At 39.0% G+C, this 21,075-nt stretch overlaps 1 protein-coding gene across 13 annotated transcripts in view; it reads right to left on the minus strand.

Moving 5' to 3' along the window:
- PIEZO2 (piezo type mechanosensitive ion channel component 2) overlaps window positions 1-21,075 on the minus strand; it is a 422,273-nt gene that overhangs the window by 269,658 nt on the left and 131,540 nt on the right. For all 13 annotated transcript variants that reach the window (XM_089776309.1, XM_089776310.1, XM_075920988.2 and 10 more), the window contains exon 3: window positions 14,312-14,437. In XM_089776309.1, coding sequence (XP_089632435.1) covers window positions 14,312-14,437 — 126 coding nt within the window. The remainder of the gene's footprint in view (window positions 1-14,311; window positions 14,438-21,075) is intronic.

The following is a 21,075-nucleotide window of genomic DNA, read 5'->3' on the forward strand; positions in this document are numbered from 1 at the left end:
ATACCCAGCATAAAATATTTCCTTAAAACTGACAAAAGAAAAAGCCCTCTGAACCTGTGGAACAGAAGAATCCATTTTAAAATTAAAAATAAAAAAAGCATGTAAATCATAGCAAAGTCTTTAACTTACCTCTTTTGTCTAAGCATAATGACATTTTTATAAAGTCTAAATTTGCATTGTCTTTTCATAGGCAATATGTGCATTGCTATATTTATTATATCATATCACATTTCTTCAGAGGCTTGGTTAATGGAATCAGAGGAGTTATAGTAATCATTTAAACAAACAGAAGTTTTCAAAAGCATTATTAAAAATAGACAGAAAAATCAAAAAGATTTCAAGAAATTATTAATTCTCATACTCATGATAACAGGTGTGATAGTTGAAATTAATACAATGGTTTTCAGCCTCTGATCCACATACCACTGGAAGTCCACAAACTATGTTTAAGATTTCCAAGGGGATCCACCCTCGCACTGAAATATTTTAGGGGTTCACAAATGAAAAAAGATAAAAAAAAACCCTCTGTACTAACACAAACCAAATATTTGCAAATAAATTCATGATATAAATGCATACATTCATTTCAAAAGGAAAAAACAAGAGAAAAATACTGGATAAGAAAGATACTGGATAGTGGGATAAGAATGACTGTTTTCTTTTTTCTAATGGTCTTGCTCCAATTTTAGTCTATATTTTGCTTTGACCACTGGAGTGTCTTATCCATCAATCCACTATAGTCATGAGGTTTCCTATTGCCAAGCTAATGCTCTTTCAGGGTCTTTTTGGCATGAGTTGAAATAATCACCAAGCCTACTATTATGAAAAACACCTGTCCAAAAGCACTTTGGGATGAATCTACTATGGAGAGAGAACAGATATATCACATCATAAAAGCAGATTTTGACTCCATCATGTCATCCTTATGATTTGGTGGCAGCGAGAAGCAAGTTCCAAAACTTCCTAGAGGATATTCCTGCTTTTCAAGACTCCAATGACCACATCCATTACAGTGATCATAACTTTCTGTGATTATTAAGCTTTTATACTGAACTATACTATACTACAGGCAGTCCCCGGGTTACATGGATCCAACTTACATCAGATCCCTACTTACAAACGGGGTGAGGCAACCCAACACTAGCTGCTTCCCCCCAGCAGACCAGGGAGACGCGAAGCTAGCGTGCCCCCCCCGCCTCCTTCCCCCAGCAGACCAGGGAGATGTGGAGCGGCTTTTCTCAGCAGACACCTCAGCTTGAGAATAAAGGACTGAGGGAAGTGAGGTGTGGGAGAATAAAACTGAGCTCTGGAGAAATGTTTGGCTAGAGTTTCCCCTATAATATGTACCAGTTCCGACATACATACAAATTCAACTTAAGAACAAACCTACAGTCCCTATCTTGTACGTAACCCGGGGACTGCCTGTATTTCAAGCACCAGTCAGCCACTTAATGGGCAACTTGATCTATGCAAGAAAGATATTTAAAAAACTGATCATTCATTAACAAATAGATTCAAATTTCATAACTTTGGTCAAATTATAACTATTGGCAGAAATAATTACTGGTGGGAAGATGGTTTTTAACAGTGTAATAAGACATTCAGCTCATTCAATTGTCCAGTTATGATTACAAACAATTGGAGAGCTAAGGGAATTGGACAAGATTACAAGCACCAGAAAAGATGAGATTAAAAGGTGGAAATAAAGAAAAACAAACTTTACAATTGGAGGGGGAATAATTATAGATGGCTACTGACCTATTTTTAAGTATATCCATCCATAGTTCTCAGATTATTTATCATATACTCTGTGGTCAACATCTCCAAAATGGAGCTATTAATCAAGGAGACAAGTATCAGAGGGGTAGCTGTGTTAGTTTGAATCTGCAAAAGCGGCAAGGAGTCCTGTGGCACCTTATAGACTAACTGATGTGTTGGAGCATAAGCTGGCGAAGTGGGTCTTTGCCCACGAAAACTTATGCTCCAACACTTCAGTTAGTCTATAAGGTTCCACAGGACTCCTCGCCGCTAATCAGGGAGAGAATATCCATTGAGCAAAAATGTCCCTAGTCGCCATTGACATTGATGGCCAGGGCATGGAAATGAAGTGTTGGTGGGAGAAAATACACACGCACGCGTGCCCACCAGTGTCCCTCCCCTCGACCAATAGGAAAAAAACTGGGACTCCATCTCCGACACTCTTTCCCCTATGTGGGGGGCAATAGAGCCTTAGACATGCAGCCTTAATTGCTTCAACTGGAAAAGCAGGGGTGGGGGCACAAGATGGGCTAGGATACAGAAAGAACATCATGGTGGATAGAGGAAACCCCATGCCTTATCAAACAGCACCATGTTACCAAGAAGAATGAGCCGTCTTTGCACTTGTTCACGCATTAAGCTCTCAGGATCATTTCTTGAGAGCCAGTTTAGAGAGCCTCTTACTGACACAAACACGAGTCAGGATTTTGCCCAATGGAATACTATTTGAGTTTAGGGTTGCCAGGTGTCTGGTATTGACCCGGAGAGTCCAGTATTTTCGCCTCCTGTCCGGTAAAAAAAATTGAGAAAATACCGGACACCTAAAATGTCTGGTACTTTCTGATTTCTTTCCCCCTACCAGGAGGTGAAAATACCAGACACCTGGCAACCCTACAACACTTAGCAACCGGGCCCAGCCCCTGCCTCCCGCGCACAGCTCCCAGGCCCCTCCCGGAGCCCCCCCCCCACTTACCTGGCTCCGCAGGGAAGCTATCTTGCGTCATGAAAGAAGAAAACAAGATGGCCACCAGCAAAAAAGCCCCAAAGGCCTCAAAGGGGCTATGCTGGGGTTTTTTTGTATTTTTTAATTTTTTTGTGCTTAATAGTCGGGGTTCTTTTTTTTTTGGCTCAACAATTTTGTGCTCCCCCTTTTTTCTCAACAGTGGATTTTTGGAAGGGGGATTCAGTATTTTTTGTTAAACCATCTGGTTTAGTATTGAGTGTTGCAGGACTGAGGATCCCATGTCATTTTTGTCTACTGTATTCCAACAGCCTTATACTGCCTTTAAGAAATGACTCGACTAAAATATTTTTTGTTGTGTGGTCCATTTATATTCTGAAAAACAACAAATGATCTGGTAGCACTTTAGAGACTAACAAAACATGTGGATGGAATCATGAGCTTTCGTGGGCACAGCCCACTTCTTCAAATGACCGGAAGTGCACAGGTTTGAGAATAAATCACCACATTCGTTGCCACAACATTCTCACAAACATATTTCTACAAAAAGGTAGATTACACAACGCCTACAATAAATCTGTTTCCTGCACTGTATTGTATGGGAAGGGGGGTTACCTTTTTATTAACCTTCATGTACTGACTGAAATATTAGCCTAGTTCTCTGAGCTATGAAAAATATCTAAGCAAGGAAGTTCAACAAATACACATGAATCTAAAACAAAGTCAGAATGCTAACCCTGTTCCACAAACATCTGGAAAAAGCCAAAGATGAGTTTCCACAACTATTCAGTGTTATTCTAGATAACAATAAGAACATGATATCACATTTCCGCTTCATATTTCTCTTCTGTTCCTGTCACTTAGGTGTTGATATATACTTTTTTTAAACTATAGCAAAGAAGGAAAGGATCTGAAACAGCAGCTGCAGGAACTGACAAAAATCTATTGTCTTACATTGGTAGGTGACAAATTCATCAGAAGCTACATATTAATTCTCAATGTGTTGGTGAGTAAATAACTCACTAAAACCAATGGTAAGACTGAGTCAGAGAAAAGTTCAAAGCACTCCCGTTATGAATGACAGTTAATAATTTTAGTGCACTCTCACAGTAATACAGTAACTCCTCTCTTAATGTTGCAGTTATGTTCCTGAAACACACTACTTAAAGCGAAACGATGTTAAGTGAATCCAATTTCCCCATGAGATTTAATGTAAATGGGGAGAGTTAGGCTCCAGGGAATTTTTTTTTTTTTTGATAGACAAAAGATGTTATATACATAGACAGAATAAATTTTAAATAATTTTAAACAATCTAATACAGATGGGACCTCCCCAGTCTGGCAGTCTCAAGACTAGACTGGTCCAAGACAAGGATTTTTCTAGACCAGGGGAGGTCATTTCAGGGCCCACCCTGGATGGCCCCTCTCCCCAGCTCTCCCCTCAGCCCAGCTGAGCAGCACGCTGGCTCCTTGCCTCTCCTCCCCCTGCACTTTGCAGCCCAGCTGGACCACGTGCTGGCACCCAGGTCCCCACCCCTCTGCAGCATGACAGGACTCTCTGGTCCTGGAACATCCCTGGTCATGCCAGACCTCAGATGTTGCTGAACCAGAGAATCCCAGATTTCAGAGGTGCAACCTGTACTGTACTTACCAGTGATGATTATGAAGCTTTGATGAGGCAAGAGTGTAACGGGGTTGGGGTGCCGAGGCTAATTCTGCTCTGTCCCTCTCACCCTCCCCCCCCCCCCCCCAGCGTTCTTACAAGGAAGTAGGGGAGGGAGCTTGCCCCGCTCCACCTGCCCTTTGCTCCTGCTGGGGAGTATGGTTGGAAGGCTTCTGGTAAGATGGGCGGAATGGGTAAACCCTCATAGCTAAACCCTGCTCCCCAGCTGGAACACTGGATGGGCAGGCAGAGCGGAGTGATCCTAACAATCTTGTAACAGAACATTGCATGACTTTAAACAAGTATGTTTTCTAATAATCAGAAACTAATAACAAAACAGTGTTAATCAAGACAGTGTGAAGTGAGGAGTTATTGCATTATGTGAACAGTTGAATCTCTATTAGGCTGAGATTTGCAAAAATGCTTAAGGTAGATGGTGACAACTCATACCAAACTTACTGATTTTTCAGTGGAATTGGGCACCTAACTTTGTTTGGCTCTTTCGAAATGCCTGTCCTAAATAACTATCAGTTCTCTTTATTAAGGTGATTAAAATTACAGATACACATCATGTTCACAACTCCACTCTATGGCTCTGGTGTAATATCAGAGTAGTGCTATTGAATTAAACAGTGTTGATCTGGATTCATACTATTGCAAGAGAGACAGTCTGGTTTTGTGCCTTTTTGGAGCCCTTCTTTTTCATCAGGTATTAGTACAGGTTGGACCTCCCTGGCCCGGCACTTTTGGGACCTGACCAGTCCCAGATTTTGCTGAACCGGGAGAGATCATTTCTGACTCTCCTGCCATTGGATTCCCCAGCCCTGGTCTGGCCACCAGCCTCCCAACTGGCTCCCCCAGTCACTAGCCCCACTGCCCTGCCAGCCCCACCAAGCTTCCTTGCCGCAGACCTGCTCCGGGACTCTCTGATCCTGGAATATCCATGGTCCTGCTGGATGTTCCCTGAAGGCTGGGGTGAGAGAGGAGGTTGCCTGGGGGAAAGAGAAGAGGCCCCGGTGGGCTGAATGTGTACCCTGGAGAGGAAGGGAAGAGGCCCCTGGCCGGCAGGAGTGGTGGCATATGGGGGAAGAGAACACTCCCAGCCTCCCGCAACTCTCCACCCCTACGCATACATCCTCAAGGCCCTGTCCTGATGGACGCAGGGGGCAACACTGGGTAAGTCTGCTAGTTGACAAACATGTTGTCCTGCTTGGTTTTGATTCTCTCTTTTCACCATTTTGCCTTTCCTTCTTCCTCTTTGACATTCAGTTTTATGTGTTTTCCTCCCATCACAACTGGGCTATTGTTTTGTTCATTGTGCCTGCAAAAGCATTATTGTACTTAAGAGGGTAGAGTGGGAGGCAGACAATATAAGTTCTGTTTGACCCATAGGTGCACTCCCAATGACAAGATGAGAGAATGATTATCAGCCTGCAATCCAACTCATTTGTAATAGAGTCTACTTCTAACTGCAACTATGTAAGACTGTATGTGGCTGCCCAAGATTACATCATAGAGTTTGAAGATGAACTGTTAAATGATTGTGGGAAATGGCTCTGTACTTCCTTGGGTTTGATACCAGAATATGCTCAAAAATCCATAAATCTGAAATCCAAACTACATGCCAAGGGCAGGCAAAATTTGAAGATGATGACCTCAATAATAAACACAAAAGAGAGCAGAGTTTCCATCTTTCTGTGTTACAAGAAATTGTAGGGAAGTTCAAAGAGGCAGGCAAAGGAAAAGCACAGAAATTGAACAAAGATAAGATTCCAGATTGTGAGGCAGATTATGAATTTTTCAATGAGGTAAAAAATTGTTTGATCCCCCCCCAAAAAAAATCACTGAAGCAATTCTATAGTCTGAGCCAGGAAAGAGTTCACTTTCCCACAAAATCTTCATTTCAAACTAAGTGAACAACAATTCACCAAGCATTAAAAACTGTACATTTTAGAAAAATGCCTGTGACAGAGTTCCTAAGGTAGCTGATGTATTTACTTAGGTCACAATCTCTGTCAGTGCAGACCATAGTTTCAACCCCATATTCTCTGATTCATATGAAGGATTTTTCAGAGGATAGCATCATTCAGGTGTTTTATTTACACTGAAGGATAAAGGAATACAAATTTAGTTAAAAAAACACTTTATTAATCATTTTAAGAATGTCCATACTGGGTCAGACCAAAGGTCCATCTAGCCCAGTTTCCTTCCTCCAACAGTGGTCAATGCCCGGTGCCAGAGAAGGAACAAACAGAACATGTAATCATCAAGTGATCCCTCCCCTGTTACCCATTCCCAACTTCTGACAGCGGCTAGAGACACCATTCCTATCCCTAGGCAGATGTCGATTTCCCATAAGTAATGGGTGTTTTGCTGTCACCACAAATAAGTGGTAAATATTTTGCTGTCAGCAAAAGGTATGCCTCTGCACATTTCAATGAATGAAATTTTTTTTAAAAAAGAGTAAGCTGCCATGAATAATGAGTGTTTGAAATGGAGGAATACAAACTAGAAGGCTAAAGGCATTATGGAAGAATTAGATATATTTGCAAAAACTTATGATCTATATAGCTGAAAAATAATATATAAAATACTACTTGAAGTACATGTGATAGCACATGACTTTTATCAAATAAACTGGCCATTACTGGAAGACTAAAAATACAATGAATGCTCACTTTGAGCTGTTACACAGTAACAGTCACCAGGAAATTCAACAGAATCCATTATATATGTTTAAAAAGCAAATGTTAGAAGCTTGTGTTTTCCCAGTCGAATTCCCTGACCTTATATAGTTGTTAATAATGGGTGGAGTAATGTTGAAGATAATTATCTCTTAATTCAGAACACAATTATCTTCTGTTTAGATAGGAAATTATACCGTATTTACAAGTGAAGATCTCTGTTCTGGTTTAATAAATGCACTCTCTCAACACCGCAGCTGAAGGTTATATAGCATAAGCTCTGCATAATCAGAGGAGTTAAACTATAAACCACAGATTTTTGGAAACACTGATTACATTTAGACATGGCTGATGCTTCTATAGTACAATAATACACTCTTCCATTATCTTATATATATGCTTTTCGAGAACCATGTCACACAATTATCCCAAATTTCAGAGGATGGTCATCTCTGTTAGGCCTAACTTTGCCTCCATCCCACAAAGAGTTACTGTTCTTTCTTTCATAGTCCTGTGTATCACTGGAATCTGAAGTGCTGAACCATGAAATTGAAGTTATAGAAATATTTATTTATATGAAAAAGGGCCTTTATCATTTAAAGCATCCTGAGCTGCTGATATTTCTTGGCTCCTTCTTGTTGGGTCTTCGGGCCTCATTCAGTTCTTGCCAGCTGAACACACATGAAAATATATTCAACTGTGAAGTCTTCACGAAGAAGCCAAGTTTGAATTTGCTGTGCCAGTTTTACAGATCTGTGCTATTATTATGGTTACATAATGGACATTCCGTGGTGACAAGAAGCAGTGCAGGAACCCATATTGTTATTATTCATTTGTACTGTGGTAGTCTCTTGGATCCCTAGTAAGGGAACAGGACCCAACTTGATAGGCACTATAGAGAACAAAAAGACAGTTCCTGCCTGCAAGAGCTCACGATCTAACTTCAGGAAGTACTTTGACATTCCTATGGTAGTGGAGAGCTAAAAGCATATGCAAGTGATAATCGCATGGAATGAAAAATCCAGTTCCTGCTTCTGGGGAGCTGGATTTTGATTCTAAAATAGCATTACAGATAAACTCTACAGGTTGGACAGGAAAAAGTAGGTGTTCAAAAAAAATCGGTAACTATTTGGTGATAATGTTTGGAATACTGTTTATACATATTTACAGGCCATATTTAACCCACGTTTGTGAGACAATGGAATTTCTACATATGTGATCAGGATGAAATTTGGCCCTTTTAATATGTAAGACAGTCCATTGGAGCAGAACATTTCAATATTTTTGCTCCAAAGTTTGATCAACTAGTCAGCATCCTTTTCATTTTCTACTACAAATTGAACCTCTCTAGTATGGCACTCTCTGGTCTGGCAACATTTGTGATCCAACATAATTTTAATTAGCCAGATGTCCATTTATCATGGGTGTAGCCACGTTTCCAGTGGTCCCATAAAGTTTGTTTACAAGTCCTGGCTGTTCTGCGCTATTATTTAGCTCTAATTTACCTCCTAAATGTTTTCTAAGAGTCCAGTAAACAGTGGAAGTGTTGATAATGCTGCTAGACACTATTGACCTCCCCTGGCCGAGCAAATTCTCAGGTTCAGCATTGGCCAGGTCCTGAGGCTACTAGACTAGGGAGGTTCAACCTGTACAACAATACAAGAAGATTCCTGATAGGATATACATATTAAAATGTTTTCATTTCAGTAATCAAGAGAAGATGGAGGGATAGTTCTTCACAGCACTACTCAGTCCAATAAGCAACAAACTACCATGAATAATGCGGCTAAGTAATGCGGCCAAGAACTATTATCCTAATTTGCTGGCAAGGTCGCACATATTTGGGAAGCCTTTCCAAACAGCATCAATTCACTTCACTTATGTGCACCAATCAACATTCTATCTGCATTCCCAAAGTCCTTCACTCATCAAGAAGTTTGATACTCTACAGGAGTTGCAGCCCAAGATTTGTGAATCCAACTAATGTCCTTCCTGCCTCATGAAAGATTGTCATGAACAAACTGGCGCCACTTTGATTAAAGCTGTCTCATGGATCATTGACAGAAATAATCTTCCTTTCCTCCTTTCAGTGTGTGATAAGTTCAAGTGACACTGAAGAAACCCACCCCAGATACGTCAAATCTAGCTAACTTACTATCTCCCAGTGTCAATCCTCCATTTCCTGAGAAAACTCTGAGACCACCAAAGACAATCTACAAGCTTATGTAAAAAAATTAACAGGTGTGTTGTGAGCAAGACACAAGAACTCATTCTTCCGCTCTACTCTGTGCTGGTGCGGCCTTAGTTGGAGTATTGTGTCCAGTTCTGGGCACCACATTTCAAGAAAGATGTGGAAAAATGATTAAAGGTCTAGAGAACATGACCTATGAGGGAAGGCTGAAGGAACTGGGTTTGTTTAGTTTAGAAAAGAGAAGATTGAGGGGGGACATGATAGCCATTTTGAGATATCTAAAAGGGTGTCATAAGGAGGAGGGAGAAAACTTGTTCATGTTGGCCTCTGAGGATAGAACAAGAAGCAATGGGCTTAAATTGCAGCAAGGGAGGTTTAGGTTGGACATTAGGAAAAACTTCCTGTCAGAGTGGTTAAACACTGGAATAAGTTGCCTAGGAAGATTGTGGAATCTCCATCTCTGGTGATATTTAATAGCAGGTTAGATAGACATCTATCAGAGATGGTTTAGACGGTACTGGGTCCTGCCATAAGGGCAGGGAACTGGACTCGATGACCTCTAGAGGTCCCTTCCAGTTCTAGTGTTCTATGATTCTATGAAACCCATCCTGACATCATATATTATTCCACACTCTGCACATAACATCTAAATAATACAGAATAAAATGGAACAGTAACTTGTATAATCTTTAGAAATATGTATAATAAATATTATAGGTTTATGAGGCAGATAATTTAATTTATAAGTAAAAATTCAAATAACTAAGGTTCAGACGTAAGTGTTTAACTCACATTGAATAAAACTTTACCTCTATGAATAGTCCCATTATTATCATTAGGATGTTTCATGGAGTAATAGAGGTTTCATCACAGATTAGAGTAGTACTCAGAGCAAAGGTGTAGGAATCAGGCACCAAAAAGGCATGGCATTGGCCAAAATTTAATTAAGAGGAGAGAGTTGGAGTGAAAATTATCTATAGGTTTTAGAAGGGTGTAAAAACCAAGAGGATGTGTATAATGACAATTTTTTTAAAGGAAAGAAAACTTAGAAGGAATTCCAGGAAAACACTTTTACCTCATCTCATTTTAGATCACATAAACAGCCTGCCACAGGAAGTGGTAGAAGCTCCATCTATTAAGTTATTTAAAATGGACTTGTGAAAGCACCAGAAAAATATACTGTAGGAATGAAATTCTGCACCACCAGAGGCATGTATTTTAAGACCTCCAATGGTTCAATATTTCTCAGTGCTAATGCGGACAATAACAAGTCCTATAGACTCTAGAAGATGCTGTGGGTTTTTGTAGCTGTGATGAAGGTGACAGTATTTGAGCTTTGAATGGGAGTGAAGTAGTTAAAAATAACAAAATGAAGAAACTGTATATATGCTGATATTTGGTGGATCTGAACTTGAACACTATCTATTGTTACAAAAAGCAAGAAATCTGGAGTATTTCATTTTGATTTACAAAATGTCTTGGATATAAATCAGACTTTTTTTAAAAAAAAATCTGTGTCTAGACAATTTTTACTATTCAGGTTGACATTTGCCTCTTGGCTTCTGCAGGTGCCAAAATCTATATGCTTCTAGACTTAAAAGATTGAAGAGATGAGTTTTAGTTCATTGGTTAAACTGTTATTGTATCACTTTAACCCTTTACGAAATCACTGTTGGCACTATCCCCAGTTTTTAAAAAATGTACAGGGACTTCTATTACCAACCCTAAAAGAATTTTCAAAATTGTTTGGGCTAACAACTTGACCTACATTGTAAATCAGTTTGATCCAGGGCCAAAGTTTGGAAAAAAACCTGTTTTCCTGTCTCTCACCCCCAGTTCAAGGTGCATTAGCTCTGAACGTTATATAAGAGGCAGAAGAATTTTATGGAACTTTAAGGTTTATTTCTGAGATACAAACTACTGAGTTCTGAAGCCTACTTTCCAATCTCCTTCAGTATGAAAGCAATTTCATGTCATTTAAACATTATGGAGGAACACTTGAATACTTACCAATTATCAAATAAACTATACTGTATAGTGAAATAATTAATTGTTATCACTCTCTTCCTTTCACTTCTGCTGTCACTCCTTTCGTTACGCCTGTCCTAGTATCACTATTTTTCAGCCTAAAGGGAAATAATCTCCTGATAACCCCTGGTCACACACTGCCTTACATAGCTAATAAATAATGTCAATTACTTCTAGTCTCTTAATTTAAATGAGGACAGAATCTGCTCTAATTATTCAAACTCCAAGTGAAATTCAGACTTCCCAGCAGCTCAAAGCCAAAGTAAAAAAGGCTTTATTAGGCTAAATTGAACTGGGGTAGAGTAATCCTACATTCTCCTCCAAGCCACTGCACCTGTGCAGTTGGCACGAAAATAATATTACAATGTGCAGTTATAAATGCAAAAAATCATCTATGGTCCTTTACCGTGAAGCAGTATGAAACTTCACTCTATATTATGGAGATGCTAGTCATGAATACATAATGAAAATGGAGTTCAGTTTTGCATTTAAAGCAGGATTCAGCTTCTTTTTTATAGATGAATATATTGTATCCTTTCTATGATTGTAATACTTAAGTATGTACACTATGATTTAATCTGGGAGCTTACAGGAAAACTGTCAATTTATGAGCTAAAATTAATTTTAAAATTAGGTCCTTCAAGAAATGTAGCACAGGTATCAGACCTTTTACTGTCCTGAATGATTTCAACAACAGAACTACAGAGACTTTCAAAAAAGTATCCATGTAGACCAAACTGACTGACATTTCAGGCATACACTGCATCTGAACACATTCAGTTGTAACTATACTAGCTAATTAACTATTTTTGTTCCTCACTGTAAAATACTGACAGGTCAGCGGCTCAACTGCAGCTTTTGTAGCATTAAAGGCAACAATCAATCAATACTTCACCTCTACAATACACTGAAGTAGCGTGTTCTTTCTATCCAATTATGCTACAGATCTACTGGTTGTAATGAGTCAGTGGTATCAGAATTTTGAGCAAATTAATGCACCATGCATCCCCATGAGTAGTTTATTTGGCAGCAGTTGGCTTCTGTGGAGCCGTCTGGCCCCCGTCCATTCCTCCGGCTGCCTCCCACAGAGGCAGCAGCATGAGCACCAGAGCACCAAATACACGTTCTTTAACATCCCTAAATTATAATTATACAAGATAACTACAAAGAAATTAAGGCTCCTACACATTAAAAAGCTTATTTAAGATTGTATAGGAGGGAAATATTAGAAGGAAGGAATAAATGTATCTTTAAAAATCAGCTTGCTCTAAAATGCATTGTCTATAGTTGCATAGTGGTACTACAGATTACTACTAATATTGCTGTGGTGATCCATCACCAATGTCTTAATTGCTTATTAAATTATATTTTAACACTGCCATGCATAATTTTGCACAGCCTTACTTGCATGAGTACTCCCTCATAGGTCTTATTTCTTTGATAAATACCATGCATATTATGATGCCATTACTTAATAAAATACTATGTATTCCTTTTATTATATGTGTTCACTTATTCTTGTTTATCCATTTCAGCCACGATCATCTTCGCACTCACTATCATGTCCCTTTCTAAATGAAATATCCTGCCTGTACTAGTACATAAAACCCAATATCAGGTTGTCCTCCTACTCACTCACCAATACTTACTCACATTATGATATACCCAAGGAAATCGTCATCTAATAAGACATTAGGTTGAGGGCCTGCTGGGCATTCTTGATACTAAAAATATAGAAAAATGAGACATTTTCCTTGTCTCCTCCCATGCTCTTCGTTGCTTGTCCATTAAGATTGTGGGGGAAGGAACAATCCATCTATCTACAAAGACCCTAAAGCATTGTCAATGCTACCACAATATACAATATAAATTATAACAGCCATAATAATTATTAAAGATATAGAAATAGCAAAGAATCTTATCTAATGCACTTATCAATTACACACATTGCATTTTTTGAAATGCAAAATATTTTTTACAGAACATTCAAGAAAACTGATAAAAGCCCCATAAATCAGAGTTATAATGTTCCTTTGATGTGCACAATTGGACCTTTTCTTTAAAAAAAATATAGTATGAGATGAAGATGGAGTTTCAGCATTAGATCTAAGTTTCCTAGGGCTATTCTTGTTTTAAGTTAGATGCTCAGCTTTACCAAAGTCTTGTTTTAATAGTAGTACTACTGTTGAAGTGGTAGTAGCACATTGTATGATAAATAAAATGGGCATTTACCAAAGATAACTTGTCAGCTGTAAATGTCAAACATAAGCACTGTAACACATACACCCGGAGTCGGAGAGGGGAGAGAGATTATCAGATGTATATAGTGTACCTTTCCCTTATTTAAAATCTTTGGGTAATAAATAAACGTGCAACAGTATTCACAAATGAGTTATTGAAGAATATTTTCTCAGAAAGGAAGATACAGTAGGCTTCATTATTTATTTTTAGTTAATGTTAACATTAAAAGAAAATATACAGGAAGTAGTATTATTAGTAACACGAGAAGAAGAAAGTAGCATATTGTTTAGGATTGTCCAAAGTTTGGATTCAAGGTTTAAAGTCACCTAAAATTACCATGTACTGTACCAAGTTTTGCAGGAGGCATAATACGATAGAAATAGTTAGTTTAGATTAATTTGAATGAATATACAACAGTTTAATGTTAATGGACCAATATATGTATTAACTGGATGAAAGAGCAGTCATTCCAGGCTGTGGATAACCTTGACAAATTCTCAATAATGAAATTCACACGTAGCACAATCTATAATAGACCCACTGAGAATCCTACCCTGACAGCAATATAAGTGTTATAAACACTTAGTAATACACTCCCCCCCCCACACACACACACTTCCCTTTGGGCAATAAGGAAAAGATGGGCCTCGAACTGTGCCAAAGGCTAACAAAGTTGGGTAGAGCATTAATGGTAAAAGTCCAGCCATTAACTCCCTCCCTTTTATACAAGGGAATCATTCGTACGTCCTGTATGACAATGCACCAAGGATAAAAATCATACTCACAGTTAAAACCAGGTTCAATATTGTTTCCAGCTTCAAGGCTGTTTATTGTGATTTGGAAGATGATGTGCAGCAATAGGAATGACAGGCTGATGAAACACAAGGATTTTAATAACCGTCCTGTATGCCCTAGAAGACACAACGTTGAGATGTACTTAGTTGAGAAGTTCCAAAGAGTAAAAAATGTTTCAAGCATAGAAATTTTAAAAAAAAATTATAAAAAATAAATGGAAAAGGTCTCGAAATCTAACAAGCTATGCAACAGTTATAAATATCACCTCAGTGGTTTCTCTCACTCATACCACAGTATATTGCACATTTAAAACAAAGCTTCAAACATGGCACTTCAGTATTAAAAAACCCTGATATCTGGAGAATCTAGATAATTTAAAAAAAAACATTTTAGGAAAATACTGGCTGAGTAATAATCAGTCTTAATTTGACAAAGAAAATTCCCAATATTTCTATCACCCAATCATCTGACATAGTAATAGAGATGTAGCTGTGTTAGTCTAGTCTAGCTGAAACAAAAAACAGGACTATGTAGCACTTTAAAGACTAACAAGATGGTTTATTAGGTGATGAGCTTTCGTGGGCCAGACCCACTTCCTCAGATCAAATTGTGGAAGAAAATAGGCATGACCATATATACCAAAGGGCTACAATAAAAAAAAGTGAACACATAAAAAGGACAAATCAAATTTCAGAACAGAGGGGCGATGGGGAGGGGTAGGTAAATGTTTGTGAGCTAATGATATTAGCTTCCCCAATTATCACCTCTAATATCATTAGCTCACAGACAATCTTTGAAATTTGAAATATTGGGCAGCTTGTGTAGACGCGGGGTAGCTATTTCGGGACACCTCTGGTATCCCAAAACAACCGTGCAGTGTAGACGTACCCTAATATGGATACTACCAGAACAGATGCTTTAGATTTATTCAGTTTGATTACACAGGTGACAAAATGCCATGAATTTATTTTGGTTGTTACAAATGTGGAAGGTAATGACCCTCCATAACTTGATAATTCTACCATGGCCACACTTCTCCTTTGCACTTTTGTCTCAGAATGAGGAACCCATTTAAAGGCATGTTGTAATACTGGCGATTTAAAATCTCTTTCAGATCCAACCATATTATTCATTATATTCCTGACAGACAGTTTATAAGTTAGCATAAATCTGTCATTTCTGAAATACTTCAAATTGTATTAACACGATCCTCTATGAATACAGGCACCACATTGCCCCATTTATTTAATTACTTAGAGTGATATTTCTTTTCATAAATAGCATGAACAGTATTTGTAATTCTTTTTCACTTATGTGTATACAAGCAATCACGTATTACTTGCAGGTATGCTCCAAGAAAGCAAATTTAAAGTTTGCACATTCAGTAACTTAATTATAGTGAATTCTGAACTCACAGACACAAACTATTCCAGGTGAAATGGCATTTTCTTTAGTAAGATGAAACTCTGCTTGATGCAGCAGGGGAACATGGCTCCTAACTGCCCTCACTAAACTCTGGCACAAAGGCAATTAAACAAGTCAAAGAAGCATCAAATCACTACTTTTGTACCATAGATGCACATCCAGCTGTTTTTTTCTACCCTTGTGTTGTGATGACAAAGTTACAGACCAGTAAATGCAACATACTTGGGATCTACAAAAGCAGCGAGGAGTCCTGTGGCACCTTATAGACTAACTGAAGTGTAGGAGCATAAGCTTTCGTGGGCAAAGACCCACTTCATCAGACATGGGTCTTTGCCCACGAAAGCTTATGCTCCTACACTTCAGTTAGTCTATAAGGTGCCACAGGACTCCTCGCCGCTTTCGCAGATTCAGACTAACGTGGCTACCCCTCTGATACTTGATACTTGGGATCTAATCCAAACTCCATGGAAGCCACAGGAGTTTTTCCACTTCAATGAGCTTTCAATCAGACTCTTGTTTTATTTTATATGGGCGAGAGGAGCAGAGGGAAAAGGTTTCCTAAAATGCCTTACCACAGCATTAGCCTATGAGCAGATAGATAGTCTAGACAAAGACCAGACTGCACTATTCACAACTAGGACTATGTGCCCACACACAAGGCCTCTGTGTTAGAGCGGGGGAGAGGGGAGGAGGAGAATCAGACAGTTTATTTGTCAAGAAATATAGTTTTGCTTTATCCACAATGATTGTAAATTTGACACAAATTCCCCATACAGCCATTGTTAGTAATGTTTTGTTTTGGGCCTCAGGCATTATTTGCAAAACACCATTCCCCTGATAATGTTGGGGATATGGGAAGCCCTGATTTAAGTCCCTGCTTGCACAGAGAAGAGATTTGAACTTGGGTCTTCCACACAGCAGGAGAGTGCCTAAAGCACTTGTGCCACAGGATGCCTGCAATCAGGACTCCTAAACTCTGCTGTTGAAGTTGTTCCACTTCATTTAAAATACTTGCATAGTCATTGATGTGAACTCAGAAGCTATATGAGAGCAGACACATGCATGCAATTAAGCACCAGGCTGCACTGCTGCAACTTTTATCAAACTTTTACACCAGAGAGGAGCACTACCTAGCCCACACTCAAACTCTTCTGTGCATTTAATGAGTTCCAGCCTTGGGCAGCACACATGCCTCATCACAAGAGGGGTACACCAAAATCTCAGGTCTTTTACCTCTGGGAACCTTTTAGTTTATTCCCTTAACTGCACCAGAAATGGGCCACGCAAGTTGCAATGAATAAACAGCTCCACCCCAGTAACTCAGTTAGATACTAAGCACATTTCCACTCAATCCACTGTGCTCAAAGGTGCCGAGAGGAAGGTGAAAAACTCCATGACCATCTTCAATTCCTTGACATCAGGAACTGACTCTAATCAAGTCAGTTTTTTTTATTTAAAGTTCAGAAGTACAGTGAATAAACTACAATCTGCTCAAATACAGTCTGTACTTGAAAAGAGGCTAAATTAATCAGATACATTATTTTCTGTGAATTATTCACTCAGCTCTCCTGGTCAGGCATTGAGCCTATAGAGAAGACAGATATTTTGAGGTCACACAATGCTGGAGAAGATGAACAGAAAAAAAAAACATGCTTCCAGATGATGTAATGATAAATGTAATATTAAGAAGGTCTTTAATAACAGGATTTCAAAGTACTTTACAAATTTTGTTAAAAATGCATTAAGCATCAACATGCTAGAAGGTTGGACAACTTCCCTTGGCATTATGGTGGAAGAAGTACACATGCCTCACAATGGTGGGTGGCACTTTAGGGAACATAGCAAGACAGTACTGATTAAAGCACCCGAGAAGGTGTGCCAAGGCTAGAACAGCACCAACATTAGCATTAGAATGCGGCAGCCTCCTCTCTAGCAGTTCCCGCTGAGTGGTGGCCATCAGAAACTGTATACATGAGTCTTCAAAAACTAATAATGACCGTTATCCCATTTATTCAAAAAGCTGGAGAGAGAGCACAACATTTGGAGAAACAGGGCTTCTGATAATTGGGGATTACTGAATAAGCTAAGTATGCTAATGAGCAAATGATAGATTTGAATAAGGGATGAATTTCAATTTCTAGGGGGTTGGGTAAACCAGTTTTACAGTATTTAAGAGATATATTTTGCTTTCCAATGCAAAACTTGGAACTAAAAACATAAAAATTAATTGCATATGTGTAGAATGGAACTGCTATGAAAGCAGACAGATGGAGTAAAAATTCTGAGGTACGACGGAGCATTTTAAATCAGTCAGGGAATGTTTTCTTTGAGGTCTTCTACGTATCTTTTACTTATCCACAAATAACCACTTTTACGATGAGAATCCCTAAATTTAACTGTAGTTTATTTAATCCACAGTTCTCCTGTGTAAAAGCTCAGTTCACTTTAATGGCAGTTGTATGCCCCATAAAAGGGGATATAAACACAGTAGAAAGTAATAATGATCTTTTATATAGAGAGAATGATTCCAGAGTCCATGTTAAGAATTAAATAGAATACCATTTACTAGATTTGTTAGTGACCTGCATACACGGCTTATAGAGGAAGCGATATCAAAACACAGCTAACAGGGGACTGAAACGGGACAAGATTCCATTAACTACCATAAATTAAACAAAATATAAGACAAACTGAATATTTCAAATAATGAAATGAAACAAAATATACCTATTTGTAGCTTTAGAGCTAGATTTTTTAAAAATCACATTTAAATCAATGTTGAAAGATTTCAGTGGTACGCATTTATTCAAGTGAGGGAATAATTTGATTCAAAACCAGTCGTAGAAACTAAGGAAAATGGGCGTCTTTACTAAGTGGTGTGCAATTCCCAGAAGGGCCAGGGGAACTAAATACTGGCATACATCATTGGAAATTTACCAACATGTCTAGGCACCTACATTAGTAAGTTCCTTCAACATTTTAGGACTCTAGAGTTTAGCAGTCTGAGCATTCTAGTCCAATCCAGTAAAGCATTTAGCTCGTGCACTTAACTAAGTACACGAGTAGTTTCACTGAACATATCAAAACTTTTTGCTGTATTGTGGCACTGTGTACACCATCTTGCAGGATCAATTGCTCAGTAGTTTTAAGACAGCCAATTCCTGCTAAAATCCTTTAAAACCCTAGCATTATACATTACAGTCTTCCAAGCAGTTATGTAGCCTTTACACATGTAAAGAGCTGCAGAGAGGAAACAATTTGTACTTCCCAACAATAAATTGTTTTGTCCTACAAAACTTAGTGCCTCTAACTCTTGAGGTTAAAAAACAACAAATGGTCTGGTAGCACTTTATAGACTAACTAAACATGTAGATGGTATCATGAGCTTTCGTGGGCACAGCCCACTTCTTCAGATGACCGGAGTTATTAGTTTAGGATGCGCACACCCAAAATAAATAGGAGAGGGGAAGGGAAGGGTTGTAATTTGTACAGCATTTGATATGTTTTGAATAAACAGAGATACAAAGAAGGTATTAACAGCACTGATTCAGGCTGGGTCATCTGTAAACAGTGGTGAACTAGAACAAGGCAAAGGCCATGAATAAAGAAAAGGGGAACACAACAGTTGGAAAGGATTTTGCTTAGTATGAAATTTGATAGTGGCATGCTCTCTCTATTTGGTATATTTATACAATGGCAAACCATTAATCCACAGATTATAATAATCATATATTGGCACAGAACCTGAAAAAAAAAATTGCTTCCATTCAGTGAACCTTAAACATGCTTCCTAAGTAGGAGTTCACACAAATAAAATGTGTAAATCTTGTAGCTGTCATTGTTGGGGGGTTCTTTTGTTTCTCCCAAAGAAAAAACATTTACTTTCTTCTCTTTTTGCAAATGGTATATTTTTTCCGTTATGCTGAAAGTATCCATTATACTGCAGCCTATCTAAATTTAGATGATTAATTTTATATAAAAATCTATTTAAATAAATCCCCTAAAGAACACTCGTGCTGCATCACTACCTTCTACTCAAGAAGTTTGGTTCTAGGACAGTCCAGGTAGGCTCATCTACAGGGAGCACAAGAGGGCAATTTTCCAGGGGATGTAGAAAGAGGCCTGGGGACTCCTGGTGACAGGAGCCATAGACCCTTTAAATTGCCAGGGCTGCCTGGGGACCATGCTAGGGTGATGCTGAGGACTAGCTGTCCCAGATCTGCCCCTTCCACTCGAGGCCTCACTCCTTCTGGGAACGTGAAACTGTCCCCTCCCCACCTCGCCCAAGGGCCTATAGAGGCGGCCAGACTCCCTGGATGAGGGTGATCGTATTTCCTAAAAGGAAAATAGGACACTGTAAGGGGCTGGCCTGAGCCTTTCCCCAACTAGCCCAAGCCCCTCTGCTTAGGTGTGGCTGGCCTGAACGGCTCGCCCAAGCCCCACAAAGCACAGAGTGGGCAGTAAGATCCTATTGCTCAGACTGCAGATTCTGTAGCATAATCTACATATAATTAGCGAATTCAAAACAGTATCAAATTGCTCTTTTAGCCAACATTTTGCCCACAGAACACAGGGTTGGGAGGCAGGGCCTGTGCAAGTAGCGATCTATATACTAGATAGGGTGACCATATTTTCCAAAGGTTGGGACTGGCATAGCCACTTACTTGCCCCTTGGTCATGGGCACCCCTCATTTTTGACAGAAGTGAACATCTGTCCCATTTGCTTTTGCCAACCTATCAACAGCAAATAGGACAAATTCTTGCTTTTTCCAAAAAAGTCAGGATGGCTAGCCCTGGGCTTCAAAAAAGGGACTATCCTGACCAAAACAGGATCTATGCTTCCCCGATAGATGACACTGTAAGCATCACAAAACACATGAACTGGCTAAATTGCTAGGAGTCTCAGCAAAAAACTGAATGAAAATTAATGCATGCCCTACCAGACTTGAAAGGGACCATGCCATAATATTTCCATTTAAATCCAATAGCTGCAGAGTTCAGAGTTTCTGTCTTGGAGAAAAGGATACAAGGTTTGAAGGTCAAACCTTCATCCTATCATCCCCACTACTACAAGGACTGTCAGATCAAGTGCTGCCACTCCAAATTCCTCCCAAGTTGGAGGAATTTGGATCTGACTTTCTGGTTCATTTCCATCCCTAGTGTGAGGTAAGGCCCAAATCAAGAACTCTGGTAACTACTGTGCCCTCATATAAAAGAAGCACATTCCTTCTGTTAACGTTAAAACAATATACAAGTCCCATTTGGATAAAATGTTAAGAAAAGCAGTACATTATAATGAAATTCGGTTTATCCTATGTAGCATCGTTTT

This window comes from Pelodiscus sinensis, chromosome 2 (genome assembly GCF_052426305.1).
Source record: "Pelodiscus sinensis isolate ZL-2025 chromosome 2, ASM5242630v1, whole genome shotgun sequence".
NCBI lineage: Eukaryota > Metazoa > Chordata > Testudines > Trionychidae > Pelodiscus > Pelodiscus sinensis.